Raw genomic sequence first — 27,056 nt, forward strand, 5'->3', positions numbered from 1 at the left:
CATCTATTTCACTTTGACCATCTCCTCTGCATTGTAACTGTAGCCAGATGCTTTGAGGCATCTGTGCCATCGACTTAAAAGTAACCTATTCTTTCTACCCCCACAAAGACATTCTTCCCAATAGTAAGGCTTAAGCCTCAGTCTAATGCAGTCGTTCTAAGTCTCCCTTGGTGGTTTTTCCCTCTCTTCCTAAGTACATTGAAATTAATAGATAGCACTAAAGGAAGACAATGATAAAAATTTGGAAGTTGTTGATTATGATACCAGGCAGTTATAATTTAGTTAACTGTTTTCCATTTGTTTTCTCTAGAATTGCTAAATATAGTATAATGCACAGCTAGGAATGTCTCTCCATAGAATGCTTGGCTAGCATGCATGCGTTCCAACCTGAGAATCATATAAAGCTGGCCTGCGTGGCACATACCTGTAATCTCAACAACACGTGTGAGGGAGGCAAGAAGACCTGATGTTCCAGGACATTCTCAGTTAGAGAGCAAGTTCAGGGCCTTCTAGACTCATAAGACCTTGTCTCAAAAAAAAATCCATTAAAGTTCAGACTTAAGAAGCTTGTTTCTTGCTTGTACATAGATAATATTCAGTAAGTTAAAACTTCATGTGCATTGTCTGGCAGAGTGAGGGAGAAGAGTAAGCCCAGGTCTTGGTGAATACCATTGCACCATGTAGCTCTCGGTGTTATTTTGATTACACTCTCATAGAAAATCTTTAACAAGAAAACATTCTTAGTGTGTACAGATAACTTCATCCTCTTTTTTCTATCAATTGCTATTTTAATAGGTTTTTAAATCTGAAAATTCAAGAAGGTGAAGCCCATAACATTTTCTGCCCTGCCTATGAATGCTTTCAACTTGTGCCTGTAGATGTCATAGAAAGTGTAGTTTCTAAGGAGATGGACAAACGATACCTACAGTTTGATATAAAGGTATGGTATCAGGGTATTAAGCCTGTGTTTTATTTTTATAAACAAAATAATGTTTTCTTTTTTCTTTCCCAGAAAAAATTATATAGTAATGTTGATATTAATTAACTTTGAGCCAAACCAGCATTTTGTAAGTATTAAAGGCAAAATGAAAACCGCTCCCCAAAAAAGCTGTTGTCCCTTTTTTATAACTGATGAAAATGAATTTCAAAGTACATATTTTCATGGAACCTACTTTTTTCCTGACAATATTTTATATTCCTGAGAGGAATATTTACAAACAAATTTTAACTTAGAAATTAATCATTTTTATTCCAATTAATAGCTTAATACAATAAAAAACACTTTACTCCTTTGGTGTAAGAAGTATTATAATAGTTTTTATAATATTATCAAGATAATCTTTAGAAATTTAGTGTTAAAATATAACATAATTATACACAAGTTCCTTCTTACACTTAATCAAAATAGTAGCACAAAATGTTGGCAAACTTGCGGGAGCCTCCTGGCCTGGAGCGGGTGAAGGGAGACACAGAGTTGGACTCCAGTGTAGCTTTAAAGACTGATGGTCTCCAAACACTTTAGCTCTCTAACTATTCTAAAAGCTTGTTCATAGCTTCTCAAAGATCTTAAAAACTTTCTTGCTCATTCTGGGGGTTAAAAGCTGCTGGCTTAGGCGAAAGTGAGTTTAGCTTTTATTTCTGAGTTCTCTCTAAAAAATTTATTATGAATTTCTCTTAAGAAGAAGGGAGAAGGAGCTTATAAGAAAAGGGGATAAAGGACCTAATGAAGGGGGTTAAATAGAGTAAAAACAAAGCAGGACAAGGAGAATACTAAGAAAGGGGAATAAAGAGAATTACACTACCCTCTCTTTGTCTTCAGCACTTATCTTTCAGAAGACATGGTCACACGGTAAAAAGTTCATCACAGGTTTACACAGAAATTCAAATCATAAGTCAAATTAGACGTTTACAAGAATGTTTGTATGCATATCCGTTAGAAGTAATTATCTGACTAAACGTTCATTATCTGTCATAGCTTTATAGGTTCATGGATAGTTAAAAGCCATAACTAAGTTATTAGTGAAGTTTTGTATAGATAAACCCAGTCAATATTTTATCTTCTGTCCTAGCCTATAATAATTCATTAGTTCCCTTTTGTGACCTTTGGTGAATGGTTTTACAACCTTTTAGAATGTGCTCTGAGTAGCAGATACCCGATTGCTATCTCAGAAGCAGTTAACTCATGGTACTAAAGACTGGCAGGGCTCTCACTGCAGTTCGAGAGGATTTAATAGGAGTGTTATTAAAAGAGCTTAACAATTACTGTAAATTTAGGAATTCTTTTAAGATCATCATTAAGGTTTAAGAAATCGGTGGAGGGCAGAGAATCTTCCAGAGGCAGAAGCCCAAGGAAGTTCTGAAGAGAGAACTGCAAGCTTTTAGAAAAAGCTATGCAGTCCAAACGGGAGTGCGAGTGATGGTGTGAGAGGGTGAATCCAGAGAACAAGGTAGTCCTGGAGACGTGGATAAGGGAGACAGGCATCTGCCTGGTGCAGGTCAACAGGCAAAGGAAGTATGGCGGGCCACCCACAGCCCACCACCCTCAGGGTCCAAGGTGTTTATCAATAACTACCACAGGACATGTAAGAGCACCAGCTGATCCTGCCTTTCTGGCACGTGTGACGTTGGACGCCTCTGTGATGTCCACCTAATGAGGACCTCAAGTGGCCTGAATCGCAGCTTTGCCTATGGTGCCCAGGCTGCCACAGCTACACTACACAGCCACCAGCTGCGGACTTCCTGCCAGCTCCTGGTATGCCGAAACACCGAGAAGTACTAGTGGGCAGGCTGCCTCTTAGTTTGAATGCTGTGCTGCTTGCCCTGCAACTGCTCCGTCCCTGCCTGCAGGAGACATTGTCGCTACCGGCCCTGGGTCTGTGCCCTCTCAAATTTTAGCTCAAGTTCAGCATGCACCAAGCTGCTGCCATGGCCAAAAAGGCCCTGGTAGAAGGCCAGTCATGCCTCTGTGGAAAGCAGGCGACTGTGGAGTGGCTCAAGCCAGATCTGAAGCAGCACTTCAGCCAACAGCTTGTGGGTTCCTCACTGTAGTTTCTAGGGCCAAATCAGGGACAAGTTGGGGTCCCGTGGGGCTTGCTCTGCTCTGCAACTACTGTGTCAATGAATGACGGTAGGCAGCCCAGTATCCCTTACCAAGTGTTTAGGGACAGTGCCTGCTGGCTGGAATCACTTCTAGTTGTGATCCCTGGGCATCCAGTGCCTTTCAGTGGCCTCATTTGGGTTGTGCTGACCTCTCATTGGCAGGATGGGCATGAGGTGGCCAAGGATGCTGTGTCTGCACAGCTGCTGGAGACACTGAGTGAACCTAGGACCAGCTAATGGTCTTCTGGGGCTGAAGCAGGTTCTGTGGCTAAGCATGACCCCTTAATACAGGCACCCTAAATGGGTAAGCAGAGCCTGTGCCAACCCCCGGCCCAGCAGCCTGGGCGGCCACTACTTATCCCAAGGAGATGGGCCTGATGACAGCAACTTTACCTGCTAGGACAGGACCCTGTCATACCTCAGTTAGTTGTGAGGGCCCTTGCCCATCCCCACTAAGCCCAGGGTCTGACTAGGTCTCTGACTTACTATCCTTAGTCAATTCCCAGCTTGACAAATATTCAACACACACACACACACACACACACACACACACACACACACACACACACACACACAAGCTTACTATGAATCTGTTTTTATTTGGAGAACTGGCTGAACCACACACACACACACACACACACACACACACACACACACACACACACACAAGCTTACTATGAATCTGTTTTTATTTGGAGAACTGGCTGAACCAAGAGCCCTTCTTCCACTACTTGTCACTCATTTGGGCTTATGTGGTTTTGGTTTTCTATACTGGTTTTGTTTATATTAAAACCTTGGTTGGTTAAAAAAAATCATCTATTTGCCTATATAGCATCACTACAAGACAGTAGACCTTCATTGTTCTGCAGAGAGCTGCTCAAAAGTGTGGGCAGGAATGTTATATATGGTTAATAATAGGAAAAGCATATTAATAACAGGAATCTTTCCTAAAATGAATTTCTCCTGGGCCTTGCCCACCACAGCTCCATCGTAGATTTTAATCCAAGGTGGACCCATCTCAGGAAGATCACCTTCTAATTATTAGCTTGTTGGCTCCTGACAGCAAATCATTTTTAAGTTAGATATTTTTATGCAGATAATTGCATTTTTACCTTATTATCATTTATCTGGTTTTTAGGTTAAAGAAAAAAAGATTTGAAAATCATTCTATTACTTAAGATAATTGCTACATTTTTGATTCTGAAGTATTTACTCTTCAGTACTGTTTTTAGTATTTTTCTTTTATGTGCTTTTAGTTGCTGTAGAAATATACTCTGTTTTAGAATTTGCAGCTAAAACCGTTTCTTGTTTTTTCTTATTATGATTTTTAAACAGGCTTTTGTTGAAAATAATCCTGCCATTAAATGGTGTCCTACGGCAGGCTGTGAAAGAGCAGTCAGGCTGACAAAACAGGGGTCCAATCCATCTGGCTCTGACACACTCAGCTTCCCACTGCTAAGAGCCCCTGCTGTGGACTGCGGCAAAGGACACCTCTTCTGCTGGTTAGTATAAGACAGGCTGCAGTCAGCCGTAACGCTTTGCTGACAGTTTTCATAGATACTTTGAGCCTCGAATCAGATTTTTAAATATAGTGCACTTGGTATTATTTTTAGTAATTTAAGAAAGTGTAATAAACAATTCATAACTATCATGGGCATGATATTTCCACCATACTGAGTCTTTCTAAATATGCTTATATTATTTAATTGAATTATTTTTCCCAATGTACTGGATTGCATACTATTATATCCATAAGGAAACTCAGTCTCAGAGACACGTGTTGTACAGAAGCAGCAGAAATGGAATTGAAAACCCACTGTGGATTCCAGAGCCCATTTCTTACTCTGTAATAACAAAATTGTAAACTGTAGGTTAGAAAGTTCATAGTTCCATGTCTCCATAAACTGTAAGCCTTTGGCAACTGTTCTAAGCCAGGACTTCATAGGATTAACTAAGCAGTCTTTTCTAGATTTTCGACTTGGACTTCAGGTTCTCCCAAAATGAGTTCTTCAGTGACTGCAAAGCGTGAGCCCAGTTAAGACCTCGTGACTACTGCTTTTAAATATATTGTATTTTACTTATTTTCTTGTGCCTCCTGAGTATTGAACAAGGTTGAACTGATGGTGAATTAATATTGCAAAGGCTATGTCACTCAGCATGCTCATTTGATTTCAGAGTAGATCAAGTCTTACTTAGTTAATCAGAAAAAGCATTCTGCCTTTTATTTCCAGAACTATGAAAATACTGTGTAAATATACTTTTGAATTTTTAAAAATTCCCTATGTATCTGTATGTGTGTATTGCACAAATGTGTGGATGTGCTCACAGTGTTTACATAGTGCACATGTGAGGTCAGAGGTAACTGGTGGGAGGCAGTTCTTCCTCTGCACCTGCTGAGTTCCAGGGATCAAATCCAGGTTGTGAGACCTGACAGCAAGCGCCTTCACCAGCAAACTTAAGTGCACTTTAAATTTTAGATGAAAACTCTAGTGTTGTAAGTCAACATCTGATCATAGCACTGCTAATGTTAAAAAGGCAGCTGTGGAACTGTCCCTGTCCCATCACGTCTGTTTCCTGCTGTTCCCATTAAAAACAAACACACATGCTGAAGGTTAGAGGTCAGCAAATTACTGTGTCCGCCTAGCTAAAAAAGTGAAATTTTGTTGGAGCACAATTAAGGCCTTCTATGTGAGTTTATTTATGTATATTTGTATCTGTTTTAAAGTTGTGACCCAGAATTGAGGTGTTGCCACAAAGACCATTGATACAGAGTTAGGTAAAGCATTTATTGTTTCCTTACAGAAAAACTTTGCTTTCTAGAGTTTGGATATAGTAATTAAGAAAGCAATACCAGATTACTATTTTTCTGGCTAAATGAGACTGATAAAAATAAAATACCAAGAACATTGCAATAAGTTCTTTTTATGTGCCTTAAAGGTAAATTTTCAAAACATTTAAAAGAAAATTTTTTCATCTTTGCAGTTACACAATTTTATTATTCACTGCTACTGACTGCCTCCCTAATACCGAGAGAGAGAGAGAGAGAGAGAGAGAGAGAGAGAGAGAGAGAGAGAGAGAAAACTATAGCATGAAAAATGAGTTAATAAAGCAAGTGTGTGGTGGTAAATGATACATTTCTCAGCATTTGAAGAAATGTACCAGTTTACTCTTTCTGCTGCCCAGATATATCAGGCTGTTAATGACTGAGATTCACAGAAGATGAAAGGCTGAGACAGAGCTTGGACTCTGGTTTGAATTCCATCCCAGGCTGGGATCTGGGAAAGGCCATGTGGACCTAGATCCCATTTGGCAAATCATTTGAAGGACAGCTGAGAACTTCCCACACTGAATCATTTTCTGAACCTCGGCCTGAGAGGAAGAAAGTCAGTCAGTGACTTAATGAAATGAAATTAGATTTTATGAAGGACAAACTCAAATTCTAAGTTATTTAGTTTAATCTAGTTACCTTTCCGTTTTGATAATCACTCAACTATGTGATTGATACATACTTTTCTGGAATTTCTGTATAGTTAGTCTGTGCCAGCACTATGGACATTAATGTACAATCCTTTTTTTTTTTCTTTGTTTCTTAGTCATATGGAATAAATGTTTTGACAATAATCAGAAATTTTGAGTAGAAATGATCACATCTTTTGATATTCTTATCTCATTTCACCAAGAAACAAAATGTCAATATGCATACATGTAGTTATTTAGAAAATTGCTTTCAAGACTCAGAACTCTAGCAAAAGTAAATATATAAAATGATTATTCGGGTTGGGGATTTAGCTCAGTGGTAGAGCACTTGCCTATAGCAAGCGCAAGGCCCTGGGTTCAGTCCCCAGCTCCAAAAAAGAAGGAAAAAAAATGATTATTCTTGTGTAATTCACTTAGTATAGGTTATTACTAAAGTTCCCAATGATATATAACTAGAATGTTTAACTTCTTGATAGAAATTTTTTTCACCAAGTAGTAAAGACTGAAAGTAGAAAGTTTTTTTTCTTTTTCAGAGCCTTTTGGAGCCATTTTCTATTCCTACTAACAGTGGTGTTTATTAGCATATCTTCAAGAAAGGGCCGTTTCTTGTTTTGTTGTTGTTAGTTTTAGCATCCAGGGCTGAAAACTTTTAGACAAGCATGCCTTTCTTTATAACCCCTTACCTATGCACTTCCTTGAATATTCCATTAATATCTCTAGCCAGGATTCTCCTCTGTACCATGTTTTATGGACATTTTGAGATACACTTTGAGTAGATGCCAGACAGCAGTCACCAATTAAAAGCGTTTTTAGGTGGAAGGTATGGTAGTGTCTCCTAGTAAACTTGGGAGACTGAGACAGGAGGATTACAGGTTTGAAGCCAGCAAAACTACATCTAAAGAAGAACCAAAAATTCTTAAAGAGTTTTATTTACCATGTTAGCAAGACTACATTGGCAATGTAGGTCATCAGCTACTCTATCTAGTAGCCATTGTTACAGTATTGGAGGTCAAACCTCTTTTCTTGGATGCTTACTGCTCAAGATAAATGGCGACTGTGGTGCACTCTCTCTCTACTTTACAGCCCTTGCTGTAGTTCTTACAGGTATCTCCTTTTACCCACTCTCAGTATTCCTGGGAACTGACATTGTCATCACACCCTGGAAAATGTCTCTCTGACTGGGCTGGCTCCTGAAGCAGTGGAGAGCCTTTGTCCTGTGACTGTTGGGAAGGAAGAACTTCTATCTGTCTAAAGCCACAGCCTTAGAGAGCTATCTGCATATCAATAAGCAGTTACACTCTTGCAGAGGCCCTGAGTTCAATTCCCAGCAACCACACGGTGACTCACAGCCATCTGTAATGGAACCTGATGTTCCGGCGTGCCTGATGACAATGGCAGTGTACTATGTATTTACATAAATCAGTTACAGCCTTTTGAGGAAGTGTTGGGTTTTTTAGATTCTATTTGTGAGTATTGGGTTTTCTTCCATGATTTTTTTTTATTTTAGTCTCAGAATATATTCTGACAGTGAGATCAATATACTATTATTGATTTTTCTAGGAGAAGATAAGGAATATGCTATTTAATCTCCAGGGATAAAAAAATGTAATGGAACTAATTTATATTTATTAATTTCACTCATTTCTTTTAGTTGCTGCAAATGTATGACTATTTTTATATCCAGGATTTATTCCCTGCTTCCTTGAGATTATAATTAACAATAAGGCTTTTTTTTTTTTAATGAATGGTGAGAAATAGAGGTTCTGCATTCCCACATGAGTTCCCAAGCACCAAATCGGAAGGAATACTTGTTTCTATCCATGACTACAGCATGTATTCCTTACTGCTGTGCTGATAGAAGGGAGAGTCTGTGCTAGTAATGGTGAGAGTTTGCACTTACCACAGATGAGCGTGCATGTGGGCACTCGTAACACACACACTTGTGTTTTACCTGACCCAGTCATTTCGAGTGTCTGTTAAATTGCAGGAACTGCACCTGCCACCTCTCACATGTTTGTTTTTCAAGAGAGGGGTTATCAGTGTGGCCTGGTTGTCCTGGAACTTACTCTGTAGACCAGGCGGGCCTTGAACTCAGAGACATCTGCCTGCCTCCACACCCTCCTCTGCCTCCACTGTGCTGGGAATAAAGGGTGCATCACCACACGCGGTCTCACTGCATCTTTCCTTTTTTCAGAACTTTTTTGTGACCCCTAGAGACCTTGTCCTCCTCTTCTTCTCCCCAGCAACCATTGATAACTGTTGCTTTGTTTTCTTTCTCTGTGAATTGGCCTACTCTACATTTAGTAGCAGTGAAATCCTACAGTTTTCATCCTTTTTAATCTGGTTTATTTCCCTTAAGAGAATGAAAGTCATTTGTTAGTACACTTGGTCCCAAGCTTATATACTGTTTAGGGACATTTTAGAGCCTCTGCAAAGTGGGCCCAGCTTGAGGAAGTAAGTTGTTGCTGTGTAACAGGTGGACCCCAGGCTCCATACCTTCCCCATTGTGATGATGCCTGTCTGCTTAAACCATATGCCAAAGTTAGAACAAGAATAATACAGTACCTAGTGTGAAATTATTGCTTCACTTTCTAGAAACCACCAACCTGTTCCTCAGACAGCTACGTCAACATTAGTGCCCAAAGGTTCCCGTTTTTAAGTTCTCAACACCTGATTTTTCTAGTCTTCAGTTATAATTATGAAGTAAAGTTAGTATCAGAGCATTTTTAACAGTGAAATATTAACCTCTTGGTTCTTAACAAACTTGATATTTACAAATACCTTTATTTAAGAAGGTGCTAGTGTTAATATCATGTCTAGATTTGGAATATCTCTCCCTGTGACACTTTGTAGTACACTATATAGCATAATGCTGAATCAAAATGACTAATTTTATGAACGGCTTAGCCTTTTATTAGTAGTTAGGCTCTGTCTTAGTGTTTTATTGCTATGAACAGACACCTTGACCAAGGCAACTCTTATAATGGCAGCATTTGTCCATTATCATCAAGGCAGGAGCATGGCAGCACCCAGGCAGGCAGCAACTCCTAATAGTGCCACTCTCTAGGCCAAGCATATACAAACAATTTTCACAGGTTCTAATATAGTCATAGAAAGAACATAATTGAGTCTCAAATGATAGGTTAATGTTTTCAGCTATTTATATCTAATTTCTGAAACCCTGTAAAAGTAACTGTGGTTGATTATGGAGATTTTGAAGGTAAAATGTAACTATAGAAATACGGTTTGCAGTGCGGGAAAATGGATGTATGGATAAAGTTCTTACTGGATAGCAGATGTCTGTGACCCTGGCACTCAGGGCTGAGGTGACTAGACACAGTTACTCACAACTACAACCCTATGGGACCTGCCCTCCAGCACCACAGGCCCCTAAGACAGCAGCGGCTGCTAGCACTGAGCACACACACCTCCACAGTAAGAATGAGAAGCTTGAGCTAAAAAGCAGTTAATAAAGCTGTTTCATAGCTCCTGAAACTGCAAAACTAAGATATATTAGATAAACTACGTGTAATTCTTTTTTTTTTCTGGAGCTGGGGACCGAACCCAGGGCCTTGCGCTTGCTAGGCAAGTGCTCTACCACTGAGCTAAATCTCCAACCCCTATGTGTAATTCTTAAAATATATAACCATACGGATTTTTAAAATTGGACTGAAGTTGTCTGGCTTTGGACTCTCATTTTTAAAATCTCTTTTGAAATTCTTCATATCCTATTTGTGCCTTAATTTTTTCAATTTTAAGATTGGATGGGGGGTTGGGGATTTAGCTCAGCAGTAGAGCGCTTGCCTAGCGAGTGTAAGGCCCTGGGTTCGGTCCCCAGCTCCGAAAAAAAAAAAAAAAAAGATTGGATGGGTGTTCACCGCCCATGTTTTTTATCCATATAGCAATGGTGAATATCTTTCAATGGCTTTTCTGTTTTGTCTCTTAGGGAGTGCCTTGGTGAAGCACATGAGCCTTGTGACTGCCAAACATGGAAAAATTGGCTGCAAAAGATAACTGAAATGAAGCCAGAGGAACGTGAGTGGAATTCTACATAGTTCTGCTACATGTTTCCTGTGGGCATTCAAAAGATAATGGTATAGGTCTCATAATCTTTATTTAAGAGGAATTTTCAGTTTTGCTAATGCCAGGCCCCATGATGCCCATGGCCTCTCTCACTTAGATCCTTTTGGAGGTAAGTTTACACAGGGCGAAATCACAGGCATATCTTCACTTTTATCAGACTTTTTATTTAGCCTAAGGTACAAATGAAGGTCACACTTAACCTTTCCACAAAGCCCTTTTCATCCTTGAGTGAGCCAACTTGTCTTTCTGTACTTTGCAAGATGAAATGAATGGTCTATCGTCTATACTAAGAAAAAGTCTATTTCCCTGGAATTTCCATGATGTGTAAGAGAAATTAATTTCTTGCTACTTTGAGGTTCTATATATTTGTTTAAATATGAAGACTTCTTTTTCCTCCCATTTTCTTAGAATTCTTCTTCTTTTTTTCATGGAAATAAGTTCTTCTCTCATATAATACATACTGACTACAGTTTCTTCTCTCTCCACTCTTCCCAGCTTCCTTTTCAGAAAGGAGCAAGCCTCCAAGAGAAAACCAAACCTAACCACCCTCCATCCCAAAGCTACGCTAAGACAAGGCAGTGAGGCAACCCAGTAGGAGGAAGAGCCCTAAGAGCAGACAGAGGAGTCAGAGACAGGAGGCACCCAATGCGCCCCAACCTAAACAACCCCAGTATGCATGCAGCCCCATGCTTGCCACTGTGAGGCCCTGTGATCCCTGCTCACTTGATTCAGATCGTGAGGCCTCTGCAAGCACATTATCTCTGCTCTGTGGTAGAAAGGATCCAAAGTGGTGTTAGCAATCCCATTCTACAGATGAGATGGCACTTGGATTGAGTGGCATGGAGCATATATCAGGTGATTGAATAGATTTTCTGAATTTCTGAAGGATTCCTTTTTACATTCTTCTCAATAGAAATTCCCATATTTTAAAAGTGAAGACATTTTCTTTTTTATTGGATATTTTATGTATTTATATTTCAAATGTTATCTCATTTCCCCTCTCTCCCATACTCCCTCCCCCCCCTTCTATGAAGGTGCTCCCTCCCACCCACTCCCACCTCAACGCCCTGGCATTCCCCTACACTGGGGAAACGAGCCTTCACAGGATTAAGAGCTTCTCCTCCTATCAATGCCAGACAATGCCATCCTCTGCTACGTATGTGACTGGGGCCGTGAGGCCCTCCATGTGTACTCTTTAGTTGGTGGTTTAGTCTGCAGGAGATCTGTGGGGTCTGGTTGATTGATACTCTTGGGGACCCCATGCTCAGTCCAGTGTGAGCTGCAAGCATTCTCATTGGTATCAGTAAGGCTCTGGCAGAGCCTCTCAAGAAACATCCATATCTGGCTCCTGTCAGCAAGCACGTCTTGGCATTAGCAATAGTGACTGGGTTTGGTGGCTACATATGGATCCTCAAGTGGGGCAGTTTCTGGGTGGCCTTTCTTTCAGTCTCTGCTCCACTCTCTGTCCCTGTATTTCCTCCTGTGAGTATTTTGTTCTCCCTCCTAAGAAAGAATAAAGCATCCACATTTTGGTCTTCTTCTTGAGCTTCATGTGGACTGTGAATTATTTCTTGGGTAATTCAAGCATTTGGGCTAATAGCCACTTATCAATGAGTGCATACCATGTGTGTTTTTTGTGACTGGGTTACCTCACTCAGGATGATATTTTCCAGTTCCATCCATTTGCCTAAGAATTTCATAAAGTCATTGTTTTTGATAGCTGAGTAATATTCCATTGTGTAGATGTACCATATTTTCTGTATCCATTCCTCTGTTGAAGGGCATCTGGGTTCTTTCCAGCTTCTGGCTATTATAAATAAGGCTGCGATGAACATAGTGGAGCACGTGTCTTTTTTATATGTTGGGGCATCTTTTGGGTATATGCCCAAGAGAAGTATAGCTGGGTCCTCAAGTATTTCAATGTCCAATTTTCTGAGGAACCACCAGACTGATTTCCAGAATGGTTGTACCAGTCTGCAATCCCACCAACAATGGAGGAGTGTTCCTCTTTCTCCACATCCTCTCCAGCATCTGCTGTCACCTGAGTTTTTGATCTAAGCCATTCTGACTGGTGTGAGGTAGAATCTCAGGGTTGTTTTGATTTGCATTTCCCTGATGACAATGGATGTTGAACATTTCTTTAGGTACTTCTCAGCCATTCAGTATTCCTCAGCTGTGAATTCTTTGTTTAGCTCTGTACTCCATTTTTAATAGTGTTATTTGATTCTCTGGAGTCTTACCTTCTTGAGTTCTTTGTATAAATTGGGTATTAGTCCTCTATCAGATGTAGGATTGGTAAAGACCTTTTCCCAATCTGTTGGTTGCCGTGTTGTCTTAATGACAGTGTCCTTTGCCTTACATTTTCTTTTAAAGTAATATAAGGCAAGATTTAGTGAGAGTCTTCTTTTTTTTTTTTTCCCCTTCTTTTTTTCGGATCTGGGGACGAGAGTCTTCTTTTTTAGATAATGGAGTTACTTCGAAGTGTTGCAAATCAGGATCAAGAATTCACTTGCTGATACTATACTTGAGAGCAAAGCACATAATAAAGATGATGTGAGCCTTTAGGAAGGCAGAGAGTCAGAGAAGCTGTCAAATTGTTTTATATAGCATATGGTAGCCTAGAGTTAAATAGACAGAACAACTAACTGAGATTGAATGAGGAAAGAATATCACAGGGTTTTCCTAAAATCACAGGGTCTTCCTGAAAGTGATGAACTATGAATGAGCTTCTCTGCAGAGGCAAAGGTTTGTTCTAGGCATTTGTGCTTGCATCAGAGTGTCACTTGGAGAGAGAGACTGGCAGTGGTGAGACCACTGGGCTTGGGTTATGTGAAGGAATTACCCATTACCCAAGGACTGGGCCTTAGTACTGTAGATCCTTGAGGTTCATGTTGTCCATGTCACTTGTTCTTAATAGAATAAACCATGAAGTACATTATTTAAATGGGATATAAATTTATGAAGCATTTTTTTTTTTTTGGTTCTTTTTTTCGGAGCTGGGGACCGAACCCAGGGCCTTGCGCTTCCTAGGCAAGCGCTCTACCACTGAGCTAAATCCCCAACCCCACTTATCAAGCATTTTTGACAGAGTAGCTGGTAACTGTAGAAGGGTAGCTTTAAGAATAGATAGATCAGTGTTTGAGAAATTGAGCTTTTAAGTGTGTGACACCAGATAGACCGTTATAACATTAGTCAGAGTTAGCAAATTCAGATAAAGGCGATACCTTCTAGGAAAAAGAGTGGCCCTTGATGTGCACATTTGAATGTGTGGTAGTCACAGGATAAGTAGTTGGAGATGATCAGTGGAATTATAGAAGTGCTTGCCTCAAGCTCAGTAGAAATAGTAAGAATAGTTAGTATTCTCTTTAAATGCTGTTTTCTTTATTTAAGTACTGTTTGTGCTAGAATATAAAGTTTAGATGCCATCCATTTTTGTTGTAAATAAATGTCATAAATATTGTGAGAGAATATTATTCCTTTTGTTAGTTGTGGAGAGGAGAAAAAGGGAGCCAGTCGTCTCTAAGAGAGGGTGACAGATTTGATTGTAAACTGAATACTTAAAACCAGATCAGTGTTCTTAGGGAACATTTTCAGGGACAGGATGAAGTAGCTTTGTGAAACATGCGTAGTTGTTGACTAACAACTGCAAATTCAGTGCTGCAGTGTGGGACGACGCAGTGAGCGGGGAGGCTGTACTGGCAGGGGTTCAGACCAGTACAGTGGTCAGGTGAAAGAAGTCCTGCAAACCTGGCTGTGGACACAGTGAATGGAATGAGCTCTCATAGACTATGAGGTGCATACGCAGCCTGTTCAAGCCGTGGTGTAGCCAGCATGCTAGTTCTAGTATGTGAGTGCCCCCTATCTGAGACTACTGCACAGTGCCAGCTGAGAGAGAGGCTCTGAGGACTTAGCAAGATGAGTGATTCAGGTGGGCTTAAGTGGATGGAGGAGTTTAAAGAAACTCAGTGCAGTGTCATTGTTTTAAATCTAGCATGCTTCCTAGTTGCCTGGAAGATTGCTGTGCCACAAGATGTAATTAGCCTAGCATACTAATTTATTCTAAAACAGAATATGGTCCAATGATCTGATTTGAAATGTAAAGCAAGTATTGGGGAAAAATATTTTTAAAGGACTTGTATTTGTTACTTTCTCTTGCTGTGGTAAAACACCATGAACAAAAAAGAAAAGGACAGTTTATATGTGCTTAGGGTTGCAGAGACCTAAGTGTCCATGATGGCATACCATGTCAGTTAGCACCAAACATGGCAGCTGGAGCAACAAGCTCAGAGTTTGCATCTTGTCAACAAGCATGAAGCAAAAAGAATGAACTTGGAGTGGTACAATGCCTTAAGCTCTCAAAGCCTATACCCAGGGACATACTTCCTCCAGAAGGGTATCCCAGCTAAGCTTCCCAAAAAAGCACCACAGGGAGGCATTTCCAGTTGGGCACCACAGAGAACTTGCATGTTACATGTGCAATACAAGTTGAGAGATGTAGCTTCTTCAGTCATCACCCATACTTACCTGGCCTTTCTGGGTGGCACAGCTGCCTTTGAATTGCCTATTCTTCTTTCTGTAGCTGATCCCCAGTAAACACAGACTGTACCTGGGTGTGCTGTGTAGTATTGCTACTTTGGTCTGACATTGTCTTCTCTATGGAATGCAAATAGACACACACATGCACATACACACATGCGCACACGCACACATACACACGCACAGAAATGCCATGTAATCTGCTGTGTAACCAGCTCATTTGGCTTACAAACCTTCACTCACATAGTCTGACCAGTACCATTGTTGAAGATGCTGTCTTTTTTCCAGTGAGTATTTCTGCCTTCTTTGTCAAAATCCAGTGTTATAGGTATGTGGATTTATGAGTGGGTCTTTGATTCCATTGATCAACATGTCTGATTTTTGGCCAGTGACATGCTATGTTATTACTATAGCTCTGTAGTACAATTTTGAGGTTAGGAATTGTGAGACCTCCACTAGTTTTATTATTTGGGATTGTTTGAGCTGTCCTGAGTTTCTTGTTTTTCCATATGAAACTGGAAATTGTCCTCTCAAGATGTGGGAAGAATTGTGGTAGAACTTTGATGGAGTTACATTGAGTATGCAGATTGCTTTTGGTAAAATGACCATTTTTACTATGTTAATTATATCACACATGAGCATGGGAAAGTTTCTATCTTAAGATATCTTCAATTTCTTTTATCATACAACTCTTCTATTTTCTTGGTTAGAGTTACTATTGAGATATTGGTAATTAGTATTACATGCTGTATCATGTACATGACCAGATCTCTATTCAGCCCAGAAAGGGTGCCCATGTCAGAATAAAGGAACAGTTCCACCCAATCTAGCTTACTGAACCTGTGGTTTTACTGGGGTTACTTATAGGAGCATAGAGGGTTCAAAGGCAGCTTTATCATGAGAAAGTTCACCCCACCTTGCCATGACTTAAAAGCTGTGTTCCTAGAGTTCCTTCACAGCTTGGAGACAGCCCCGCTGGTTAGAAAGTCTTCTTTCCCCATCAATGGTTACTTCTGATATAACCTTGTGAATCTTGTAACTTTCAGGAGTTCCCTGAGCCATGTAAATTTCCTCTTCTTCCTGAATTGCCTTCTTCCAGAGGCAGTATTTCATTAGGGCAGCACAGTGTTGCCCCTTACCATATTAAAACTGGGTCAATTATTCCAGGCCCACAGATAAGTTTCTATTCCGGAAGGAGGGGTAGAAGCCAAGTCTGAGAAAAGGTTAGTGGTGAGCCTTGGTAAGAGTACTTTTGCATATGATAAGGATCCTGTGGTAAGAGGAAGAAAGAAGTGTAAGATTAGCAAATTGTGTGCACAATATTTATGTTGGCCAGAGATAGACTGAAAATTAAAAAATAACCATTGAATTCTCTAAATGAGATTTTGATCCAGAAAGATGGAGAGTTGGGAAGAATGTTAGAAAACAGGATAGAAGAAAGAAGCAGTGTTCACGTTCGAGAAGTACCTAACAGAAAGGAGCAAAGCCAGGATTGCACTGAGAGGCCCAGTTTCCAAAAGAGAAAAGCCTAGGTGTTTTCTCACCACACTTGAGTCACATTCAGGGGGTGCTATGCAGGCCACTCTGTGTGAGTCTGAGACTCCACCATGGCTGAAAGTGGGCAAGAGCGAGCGAGGCAGCTCTAATACTGAAGTAACCCAGGCATCAGACATGCAGAGGGACGTTCTGAGGAGGGGCAGCACGGCTAAATGTGTGACATGCTGGCATGTCCTTTGTACTACAACAGCTTTTCTGTTTACCTTGTGCCAGAAAATACAGTAACACTCACATAGCATTTTTAAGACAATTTCTTCCTACCTTATCCAGGCCGACTGGAAACTGACGCTCAGTCCTGTCTCAACCTCCCTAGCCGCTGAGATCCGGGCACCAGCCGCCATACCAGCTCTCATAAGCATTTCTTTCTTATTGTTTTTTTTTTTTTTACCACATTTATAAGTTCATCAATTGTTTTCTCTTAGGCCCAGGTTTCTAGTCCTTGAATAGTGAAATTCAAAAGAAGTGACACAATCAAATTAATGAGAAAAGGTATTAGAAATATACTAAATATTGGTTCAGAGGTTTCCATATAATCGGTTGATTAGTGTTTTAAAGCACTAAATTGATTCTCTTGTGTTTAATCAGTGCAAGAAGTAGATATAGTTAGACTGTCTGTGAAAAATGATAAACTTATAAAATTTGCAAACGATTTATATGTCCACTGAAAGATTGATGACAGAATAGAAATTCAAATGGTTTATTTAAAACCAATCTTTAAAAGCAGCCTTCAAGTATGCGTGTGTGTGTGTATGTGTCAGTTTGTGTGCAAGTGCATATGGAGGGATGTGGATATACGTGTATACCTGCTGTATGCATTTTGGTTCTACTAAATAGATTCTGTTATGTTCTGGCACTATTAAATGAAGCTAATATTTCTTAACACAAGAGCCTAACACATCATATTATTATTACAAAAACAAGATTAAGCTATGTTAGACATAAAAGCGAGGTTAGTGGAAGAGTTTGAAAGTCAGTAGGGCTCACTGAACAGACATGCATCACAAGTGTCCTGAAGGGTAGGTTCAGAGAACTGAGGAGGGTTGAAGGTGTTTCCGCAGAAGTTGTATTGTAATAGTAACTGGACAGTTCCTAAGTATAATTGCCATCATATAATCCCTGCAATACAGTTAGAAGCAAGCTTTCTCCAAGAGAGAAGAGAGGTATTGTGCTGGGCATCACACAGTGGCTTTGTTCTAGAGGCTTTGTGCTGTATTTATTACAACAATGAACAATGCGATCATAAGAATATGCTAGAGCCTCTAAACTAAAAATAATGTTGATGTTGAAAAGAAAAGAAAGACCCCTTCTTTTAAACAAGAATTAGGTGTTCAAATATGTCTAGATTCTACCGCATTGCCTCCACAGCTTGGCCACAGTAGACATATGAGTTCCTTCTCAGATCTCTGTCCTCACCAACTGATGTGAATTCTCCCGCAACCATTTTCTCTCAAGTAGAAACTGGCATGGCCTGATCATCTCACTACTGCTGTTGCCTCTCTTTGCTGTATAGAATTAAAAGCCAGTAGGAGTTAACAACAGGGGCTATGGTGTTGTGGGTGAAAACATATATATGTATCTTTCAGGGTCAGTGCAGCTAGGTTCCATGGAAAGACTAGTACCCACCCTCCCTGGTTCGTATACAGGGCCACTTCCTAAGGGTCAGTCATCCCCAGCTACTGTATCCTTTTTGTCATCTCATACCTTCAGATTGGGTAAATGTTCCTCTTAAAACACAGTCTCAGTTCTCTTCTGATTTGGACAGTACGGCTAAAACCTTACTGTACCTTTTAAAACGTGCATGCAGTAAGAGCCTTGACTTGAATGGTCCACAGACAGGGTTCTTAAATAACTCCTGACATTTTCACTACAGAATAAGTAAGGCTTTCCAGTGCAGTTAGAGGTAGAAAATAAAACAAAACCTGCAGATCCCTGCCAATCTAACAGGAAAAATAACATTTTAATTTTACCTTTTAAATTGCTAGGGGGCAGTTAAAATGAAATGTTTAGAATCTTTAAAAACTGTGGTTTTGCTTAAGATTACAGATCTCAAATTATAGCAGAGTAAATTGAATTTAAGAAATTTTTAAAGTTGGTATAGGGCAAGCACTAAACCAGGCATCCCTAATCCCTAAGAGAAGCCTGCCAAGTGAATGGGTCAGGTCATGAAGGACTTCTCACTGCCTACTGAAGTGATTGGATTTTATCTTGTAGCCCTTTGCCAAAGGAAAGTAGATAAAAGATCTTAAGCAGAATTTTATTTTCCAAAGATCATTGTTTAGGTAGTATTGTTGAGGGTAGGAGGGAAAAGGAACTGGGAAAGAAGGGTTTGGTTTTCTCTGTTTCTGCTGTCTAGCAAGAGATGAGGCGGACCTTAGCTAAAACAGCAAAGAGCGGGGATGGAAAGGAAACGAAAGAGGAAGAGGTGGAATTGGCCATGTTCTGTGAGTGAGCTGTCCTGAGGATGTTGACGCCAGTCCGTCTCACAGACTGACTACATAAATCTGAGAAAGAGATCTGGAGAGATGAATTAGCTGTAGGCGTATCCTACTGGATTTGCTTATCTGGAGTAATCACAGATTAAAAACAGAAGAAGGAAAGGAGAAGGTTGTGCTCTTGTGTAATTGTTGCACTCGGGAGGCTGAGGGCCAGGTTCTGAATTTGTAAGCAGCCTGGGCTATGCATAACCAGCCTTGCCCACAAAACAGATATTGGTGCTTACTACTTTCCACTATGGAGAATCCCTGGTCATTTTGTTTCCAATTAGCCTATTTTTAAGAAATTAAAGTTTAGGGACTGGAGAGAGAGTTCAGTGGTTAGGAGCACCTGTTCCTCTTGCAGAAGATCTGGATTTGGTTCTCAAACTCACAAGGTAGCTTACAACCATCCACAACTTGAGCTCCAAGGGACCCAACACACTTTTCTGACATCTGCAGGCACAGGGCAGAAACGTACATTCACATAATACATTCATACACATAATATAAAATTATAAGAGACTATGCTCTAACACAGTGGTTCTCAACCTTTTAATGTTGCAATCCTTCAGTACAGTTCTGGGTACTTGTATGTGGGCACGCCTACATATGGGCACACCCACCTGGAGAAGGGGCAGCAGTGTCTCAGATCCTAAGGCCATTCAAACTGTGTGTTTTCCATTGGCCTTAGGGGGCCCCCTGTGAAAGGGTCATTCATCCCCCAGTTTAAGAACTACTGGTCTGGGCTGGAGAAATGGCTCAGTGGTTAAGAGCACTGACTGCTCTTCCAGAGGTCCTGAGTTCAAATCCCAGCGACCACATGGTGGCTCACAACCATCTTAATGGGATCTAATGCCCTCTTCTAGTGTGTCTAAAGATACCTACAGTGCACTCAGATAAAATAAAATAAATTTTTTAAAAAAGATGTATTTATTTAAAAAAAAAAAGAACTGCTGGTCTAAGGTAATCACTCTTTCTATAATTTTCTTGAATATAGTAGTTACTTTAAACAAAGCACATACTCTTTAAAAAAAAAAACTGGTTCACCCCCCATTTTTATTTGCATAGATTTACAGAGAAATTTCTTTTCAAATAGGTTTCTAAGAATGTTGGAACAGAACTTCCTATACTATTGAAAATGAAGAAGTTTTAAAAAATCTTGCCTTAGACACTAATAGGAAAAACAAACACATGAGTACCATGGAGAAAGCCTGCAAAGAAAAGCCTAGTTCCCTCCCCTGGAATTGTGTGCTTAACCATGTGTTATGTTTGTGCTCAATATCTCAAAGTCGTCGGAGTCAGTGAAGCCTATGAGGATGCTGCCAACTGTCTGTGGCTGTTAACTAACTCCAAGCCCTGTGCGAACTGTAAGTCACCAATACAGAAGAATGAGGGCTGCAATCACATGCAGTGTGCCAAGGTAAGATGCTGACACACATTTCCGTGCTCTGTTGTTACAGCTTAATCTGGTTCATACTACAAAACAAGATGGTATTCTGCCATCACTTAAGTAAATAATTCTGTTCTTTGCTTCATTGAAAACTTAAAATGCCTAAAAAGACCCACTTAGCTGAAACCTTTAAAGGACTGAAAGGAAGTCTGTGCTTTCCTGGTTTCATTGTAGAAAAAGAAGCTACCTACATTTTTAACAATCTTGGAATAAGGTTATATTAATTCATGCCTCTATTTCAGCGTTTTGTTTGAAAATTGTAGTAATACTCTCATTTTTCCTTTATTAGAAGGGCCATCTAGGTTTTTAAGCGATGTTTTAAAATATTAAGACAATGTAATTTTCTCACTTAGAAAGTGAAAGAAATTAAAATAGTCAAGACTAATAAAATCTATTAACATTACTCTAACAATACTTTTTTTTTTCCACCTTGAGCCAGTGCTCACTGATTTATAACTTGCAAAAGAATGGAAACTACAAAATTATCTTAAAAGCTGATATGATAGTAAAATTAGTGGAAAGAAATGGGCTTCCTGAGGCGGCAGTGAATCCCTGAGAGCAGAAGGCAAAGGCCTACTCTTGGTTTATAAGAAAATTACCCAATTTTAGTTCAGCTAAGAACCGAACAAAATCATTCTCGCTAAATATGGTCTCATATCCAAGTCCCTGTTTGGTTTTGTTCTTAGAAAATGTGATGGTTGGGGATTTAGCTCAGTGGTAGAGTGCTTGCCTAGCAAACGCAGGGTCCTGGGTTCGGTCCCCAACTCCGAAAAAAGAAAAAAGAAGGAAAAAAAAAAAAAGAAAATGTGATCTAGATTTCCTAAATGTGCACAGATGTATACATTCACCATAAACCATCAGTAAGCTGACCTTTGGGCTAGATGCCAGTATTACTTTTCTGTCCTTCACAGCACAGTAGTAAGTACTTGATAAATATGGATTACTGGAAGGATATTTTCATGAATTAATCAGACTGATAATACAAAGGTACTACATTAAACAGATGTTTCTTGAGATTCTATGGGGTTTAAAATAAACATTTATTTAAAATAAACATGTAAGAATCTTATTTTATATGCTATTTTAATTGTTCAAATCAAAAATATAAACTGAGTAGTTTATAAAGCCATGGTAGTGCATAGCTTTAATCCAGCACTCTGTAGGCAGAGGCTGGTCATCTATGAGACCAGCCTGGCCCACATAGCAAGCTCTCAACCATCTAGAGTTACACAGTGAGACTGTCTCCAATAAGAAAGAAAATAAAACTAAAACGTAGGATTCTTTTTGTTGGGTCATCCCCGTCCAATAGCCCCCCGCCCCCGAAGCTAGGACTGAACACAGGGCCTTGTGCTTGCTAGGCAAGCGCTCTACCACTGAGCTAAATCCCCAACCCCTAAAAGGTGGCATTCTTATTTTGACTTGAAAACTTACCTAGATGATAACCTCATGCACACAGTTGACTCCTTTTAGAGTGTATGTCAAGTTTGTAAATAGAACATGGCATTAAACGTTGAATCCATAATATAGTGTGAATAATTTCATAATCTGCTGGGCTGCTGATAGTTCAGTGTGGATTATAATAGACAGTTTGCATTGTCTGAAACCCAGTGTATTTGGATTTTATAAAGAATGGCATGTTTGTAGGGGCTGGGGATTTAGCTCAGTGGTAGAGCGCTTACCTAGGAAGCGCAAGGCCCTGGGTTCGGTCCCCAGCTCCGAAAAAAAAAAAGAACCAAAAAAAAAAAAAAAAGAATGGCATGTTTGTTCATCTGAAAATAAACTAATTTATTTTTAAAAATACTTTTTTCATTTCCCCTTAGAAATTTTTAAATTTGTTTTACATTTTTAATTAGAATGCTGTATCATCTCCACCCACTCCACCCCCTTTATCCTCTAGCTCCTCCATTGCCCCTGCTTGGACCTCTGAGTCCCTAGTTGCTTTGGCCCCCAGTGGGAGAGGAAGGAGCTGGAGGCCCTCAGTGGAGGGTCACCAGCTCCCTCTCCTGAGCCCCAGCAACACTCTAACCCTGTCTAGTGGCCAAGGGGACCTGCTGGCCAGCTGCTAATTAGCACCTGTCACCATCCAGCGTTTCTTGAGGTCTAATAGTCAATATAAGGGGGATAGAAAGATGGGTCAGAAATTATGAGTGCCTGGTGGGCTGTAATGAGAACTGGACTTCAGATCCCTGGACCCATGCAACAAGCCAGGAATCCTGCAAATGCCTGTAACTCCAGCTCCAAGGGTCCCAACATCTTCTGGCTGCTGTACAGGCATGGGCACCCACCCAAGCACACATACATGTGCATACTAACACAGACACATTTAAATAAATAAAATCTCTCTCTTTTTTGTTTATTATTCTTTCATACAATACATTCCAGCCAAAGCCTCCGCTCGCTCCAGCCCCTCCTCCCAATCCACTGCTCCTCCATGTCCCTTTAGGAAAGGGCAGGCCTCCCAGGGATAGCAACCAGACCACAAACGTGGCATCTCAAGATGCAATAAGACCAGGCACAGACCCTAATAGCAAGGCTAGACTGAGCAACTCAGGAGGAGGAAAAGAGTCCCAAGAGCAGGCAAAAGCCCCAGCTCCTACTGTTAGGAGTCACAAAAAACCCGAGTTAAATAACACAGCATGTGTGCAGAGGACCTGGAGCAGACCATCCCAGCTTCAGCGATTGCTGTTCCAGTCTCTCTGAGCCCCCATGAGCCCTGCTTAATTGGTTGAGTGGGCTGTGTTCTCCTGGTTTCCTCGACCCTTCTGGCTCCTACCATCCTTCCTCCCCCTCTTCGGAAGGAATCCCTGAGCTCTGAGAGGAAGGACCTAATGGACCAATTTGGGCTCTCTCCCTGATATTTGGCTGTGGGTCTGATCCTATCAGCTGACAGAGGAAGTCTCACTGATAACAGTTGGGCTAAGCACTGATCTGTGAGTATAGCAGATTATTATTAGGAATCATTTCATTGATTTTTTTTTTTTTGAGGGGAAGGGGACACAGTCCTCTTTGGTTCTACAGTAGGTCTCTGAGCCTCCAGGTCCTAGCTATCCAGACAGTGTCAGGCATGGGCTCCCTCCCATTGCATAAACCTCAGTAGATGAGTCATTGGTTGGCCACTCCCACAAGTTCTGTGCAACCATTGCCCCAGCACATCTTGCAGCCAAGACAGAGTCTAAGTCCACGGTTCTGTGACTGGGTTTGTGTCCTAGGCTCACTACTGGAAACCTAGAAGATCGCTGCATCTGGCTCCGTGTCCTCCATTACCATGAGCCCTCATTATGGTCACCCTCATAGGTTCCAGGGAATTTACAGTGCATTAGGATTCCACTTGGCCCCTACTTCCCCCCCCCCAATTCTGCTCCTCTCTCCCTATACTTTCTCCTGCCATCCTCCCCCCAAACCTGATTCTTCCTGTTTCCACCCCTACCTGTCCTCAGTCTACTCACAAAATCTGTTTTACTTCCCCTTTCCAGGGAGAATCATGAGCTCCCGCTGGAGCCCTCCTTGTTATATTTAGCCTCTCCCGGTGTGTGGACTGTAGTGTGATCATCTTTTTCTAACCACTAATGCCTACTTATAAATGAATCCATACCATGTTCATCTTTCTGTGCCTGGGTTACCTCACTTGGGATGCAAATCTACCATTAAATATTTTAAATTACATTTTAACTATTTTAAATATAGGAATGTCCTTCATTTGACACTATGGAAAACTTGTGTTAAAACTTAAAAAGTAAAAAGTACTAATAAATTTCTATATTGTACTTTTCTACCATGGTTGCTAATGTCTGATTGATTTATGTAAATTTTCCCACTAATTTTGAAAAGAAAAAGCCACATGGCAGGGTATTTGTATCAAAGCAGTCACAAAGTTTGTTTTCGTCAAGCAGGAAAAGAATTTGTGTAAAGCCTTGAAACAAGTCCAGTTTACTGCATAAGTGCATGCTAAATGATAAATGAGTGCAAAGAGGTGACTCTCCATGACCCATGGAGACTAAACTCTGAAGTATTGGCTGTTAAAGTCAATAGCTTAAATGATATTATAATCAAAATAAAAATAGTACAAGTAATATTCATAGTCACAAAGGGTAAGTTAGAAATTACTAATAAAGTTATTAAAATGCCATGGAAATTTTTAGACTTTCAAATAACTCAAGAAATTAAGGAATTTATAAATGAAAATATTACTTTATTAGAACCTGAGTGCTATAGTGAAAACTATGCTGAAATAATGTTCATTTAAAATAATATAAAATAAACATTAAATTGCAAATGTGGTTCAATTGTCAAAAAATAAATAAATTAACAAACAGCAGTAAGAAAACATTTTCATTATTTACTTATTCACTTTATATTCCAACATCCGGCCCCTTCTCCTTGCAGTCCTCCTTCCCACGTCTCCTTCTCCATGAGAACATTTTTTAAGACATAAAATAATTTTTTAAAGTAATAACTGTGCCATGCAGTGGTGGTATACCCTTTTAATCCCAGTACTTAAGAGGCAGAGGCAGATAGATCTCTGAGTTTGAGGCTAGCCTGGTCTACACAGTGAGTTCCTAGACAGCCAGGGATACACAGAGATGCCCTGGCAGGGGTGGGGGGGGGAGCAGTAACAAAAAAGGAATGACCAATGTAGCAAGAAATCTTAGGTTTTGAAGGAAAGCTAAGGTAAACCACTAAGCTAATGTAATAAAGCAGGGATCTGAAGGATTTCAGATATACAGCAAAAAGGGAACAGAGAATTGGAGAATCAGAATATTTAATATAGAAACTAGAAACAGGAACAAGGAATAAAAATTCTTACAAAGTCTAAACCTACAGTAATAATATGACTGTACTTTAAAGCTGCATGTAGTGGTACACACCTGTAATCCTAGCATGTTACATGCTGAGGCAGAAGGGTCATGCGTGCACAGCTCACCTGAGCTATGTAGCAAAACCCTGTCTCAGAAACAAAGCACAATATCACACTTACAGATGACTGACTACATGTCTAGAAATAAACTACTACTAGCAATAAAAATTCAGCTTAGTAGCAAAATACAAAATTAACTTGCAGAAAATAAGAATCCTCATGTCTCCTGGCAACATCTAGATGAAATAGATAGACCCTCTGAATCTAAAATAAGATTTAAAAATATGCAAGGCTTTTGTTGAAAAATCTTTTTCAAATCCTCTTTAAGACAAAAAAGATGGCAAACACAGATGCCAGCAGATGTCTTTCTGCGTCCAGGAAGACTTAGATCAGATGCTCGTGTGGGAAATCAAAGCAAGTTTAGTTAGGGAATGTTGAAAAACAAAGGTAGCGGGGAGCTGTGCCATGAAGCCGCCATACTTGAGGCACTACGTATGGCAGCAGCTTGTGAATGCACAGAATGTGAGTAGAATAGAAAGCAAGCCCAGGACATAGACGCATACAAAGGTCCAGTGCGTGGTGACGGCAGTGCACAGCCAGACACGGAACCAGCACGGAAACAGGAAGTGTTCAGGATCGTGATGACTTGACAGCTCTAAAGTCAAGTCCATATTAGAGAGGTAGGCGCAAGGTTTAAATGTTTAAAATAAACAAGTGAACCAGTACCAGAAGTCCTGATAAAAGAAGAATGTACACTTGGAAGATCTTTTTGACACAGAACCCATCAGCATAAAAAGATGAATTTTCATTTTATAATGGTGTAATTGTCTTCTAATTATGGTCTACTTAATGAGTGAATTGTAGTTATATGTGGAGATATCTGCATATGTTTCCTTTTAAAGTGCAAGTATGACTTTTGCTGGATTTGCTTAGAAGAATGGAAAAAGCATAGTTCTTCCACGGGAGGCTATTACAGATGCACGCGCTATGAGGTCATCCAGCATGTAGAGGAGCAGTCCAAGGAGATGACTGTGGAGGTAGGTCGTGCCTGCCCGAGGTGTGAGTTCTCGGCTACTGTGGAGGGATTTAAGTGTCTTCATGATGAAGCATTACATTGAATGCACTTTAGAGTGCCCTTTAAGCAAAAAAAAGCTCTAAATTGGGAGCTTTTTCTTTTAATTTTTTCTTTTTATGAAAAAATCCAAATCCAGCCTGCCTTTGTGAAGATTTAAAACCAATTTTAGCATAATATCAGCAATATAGTATAATGTTATAGTGTACTTGTGTCTTTTTTCCCTCCAGTCAGGCCCAAGGAGGGAATGTTTCTTTTTTTAAGTAACTTATTGATTTTATGTGTATGGTGGTTTTGCCTGGACATATGTCTATGCACCATGTGTATGCCTGCCTGGTGCTCACAGAGATCAGAAGACAGTGATGGAGCACTTAGGTCTGTAAGCTGGAACTGTAAGCTGCCCTCTGGGTGCTGGGAGTTGAACCTACGTCCTCTGGGCAAGTAGGCAGTGCT

At 40.2% G+C, this 27,056-nt stretch overlaps 1 protein-coding gene and 1 pseudogene across 17 annotated transcripts in view; both read left to right on the forward strand.

Annotated features, from left to right (window-relative positions):
• The window catches only part of Ankib1 (ankyrin repeat and IBR domain containing 1), a 123,940-nt gene that overhangs the window by 80,610 nt on the left and 16,274 nt on the right, over positions 1 to 27,056 (forward strand). For all 17 annotated transcript variants that reach the window (XM_087658359.1, XM_087658361.1, XM_087658368.1 and 14 more), the window contains 5 exons: positions 796 to 940; positions 4,435 to 4,601; positions 10,523 to 10,611; positions 20,516 to 20,646; positions 26,434 to 26,568. In XM_087658359.1, the coding sequence (XP_087514485.1) occupies positions 796 to 940; positions 4,435 to 4,601; positions 10,523 to 10,611; positions 20,516 to 20,646; positions 26,434 to 26,568 (667 nt within the window). The remainder of the gene's footprint in view (positions 1 to 795; positions 941 to 4,434; positions 4,602 to 10,522; positions 10,612 to 20,515; positions 20,647 to 26,433; positions 26,569 to 27,056) is intronic.
• LOC147994730 (dead end protein homolog 1 pseudogene) lies at positions 2,301 to 3,478 on the forward strand (annotated as a pseudogene).

This window comes from Rattus norvegicus, chromosome 4 (genome assembly GCF_021556685.1).
Source record: "Rattus norvegicus strain SHRSP/BbbUtx chromosome 4, alternate assembly SHRSP_T2T, whole genome shotgun sequence".
In the NCBI taxonomy this organism is placed as follows: Eukaryota; Metazoa; Chordata; class Mammalia; order Rodentia; family Muridae; genus Rattus; species Rattus norvegicus.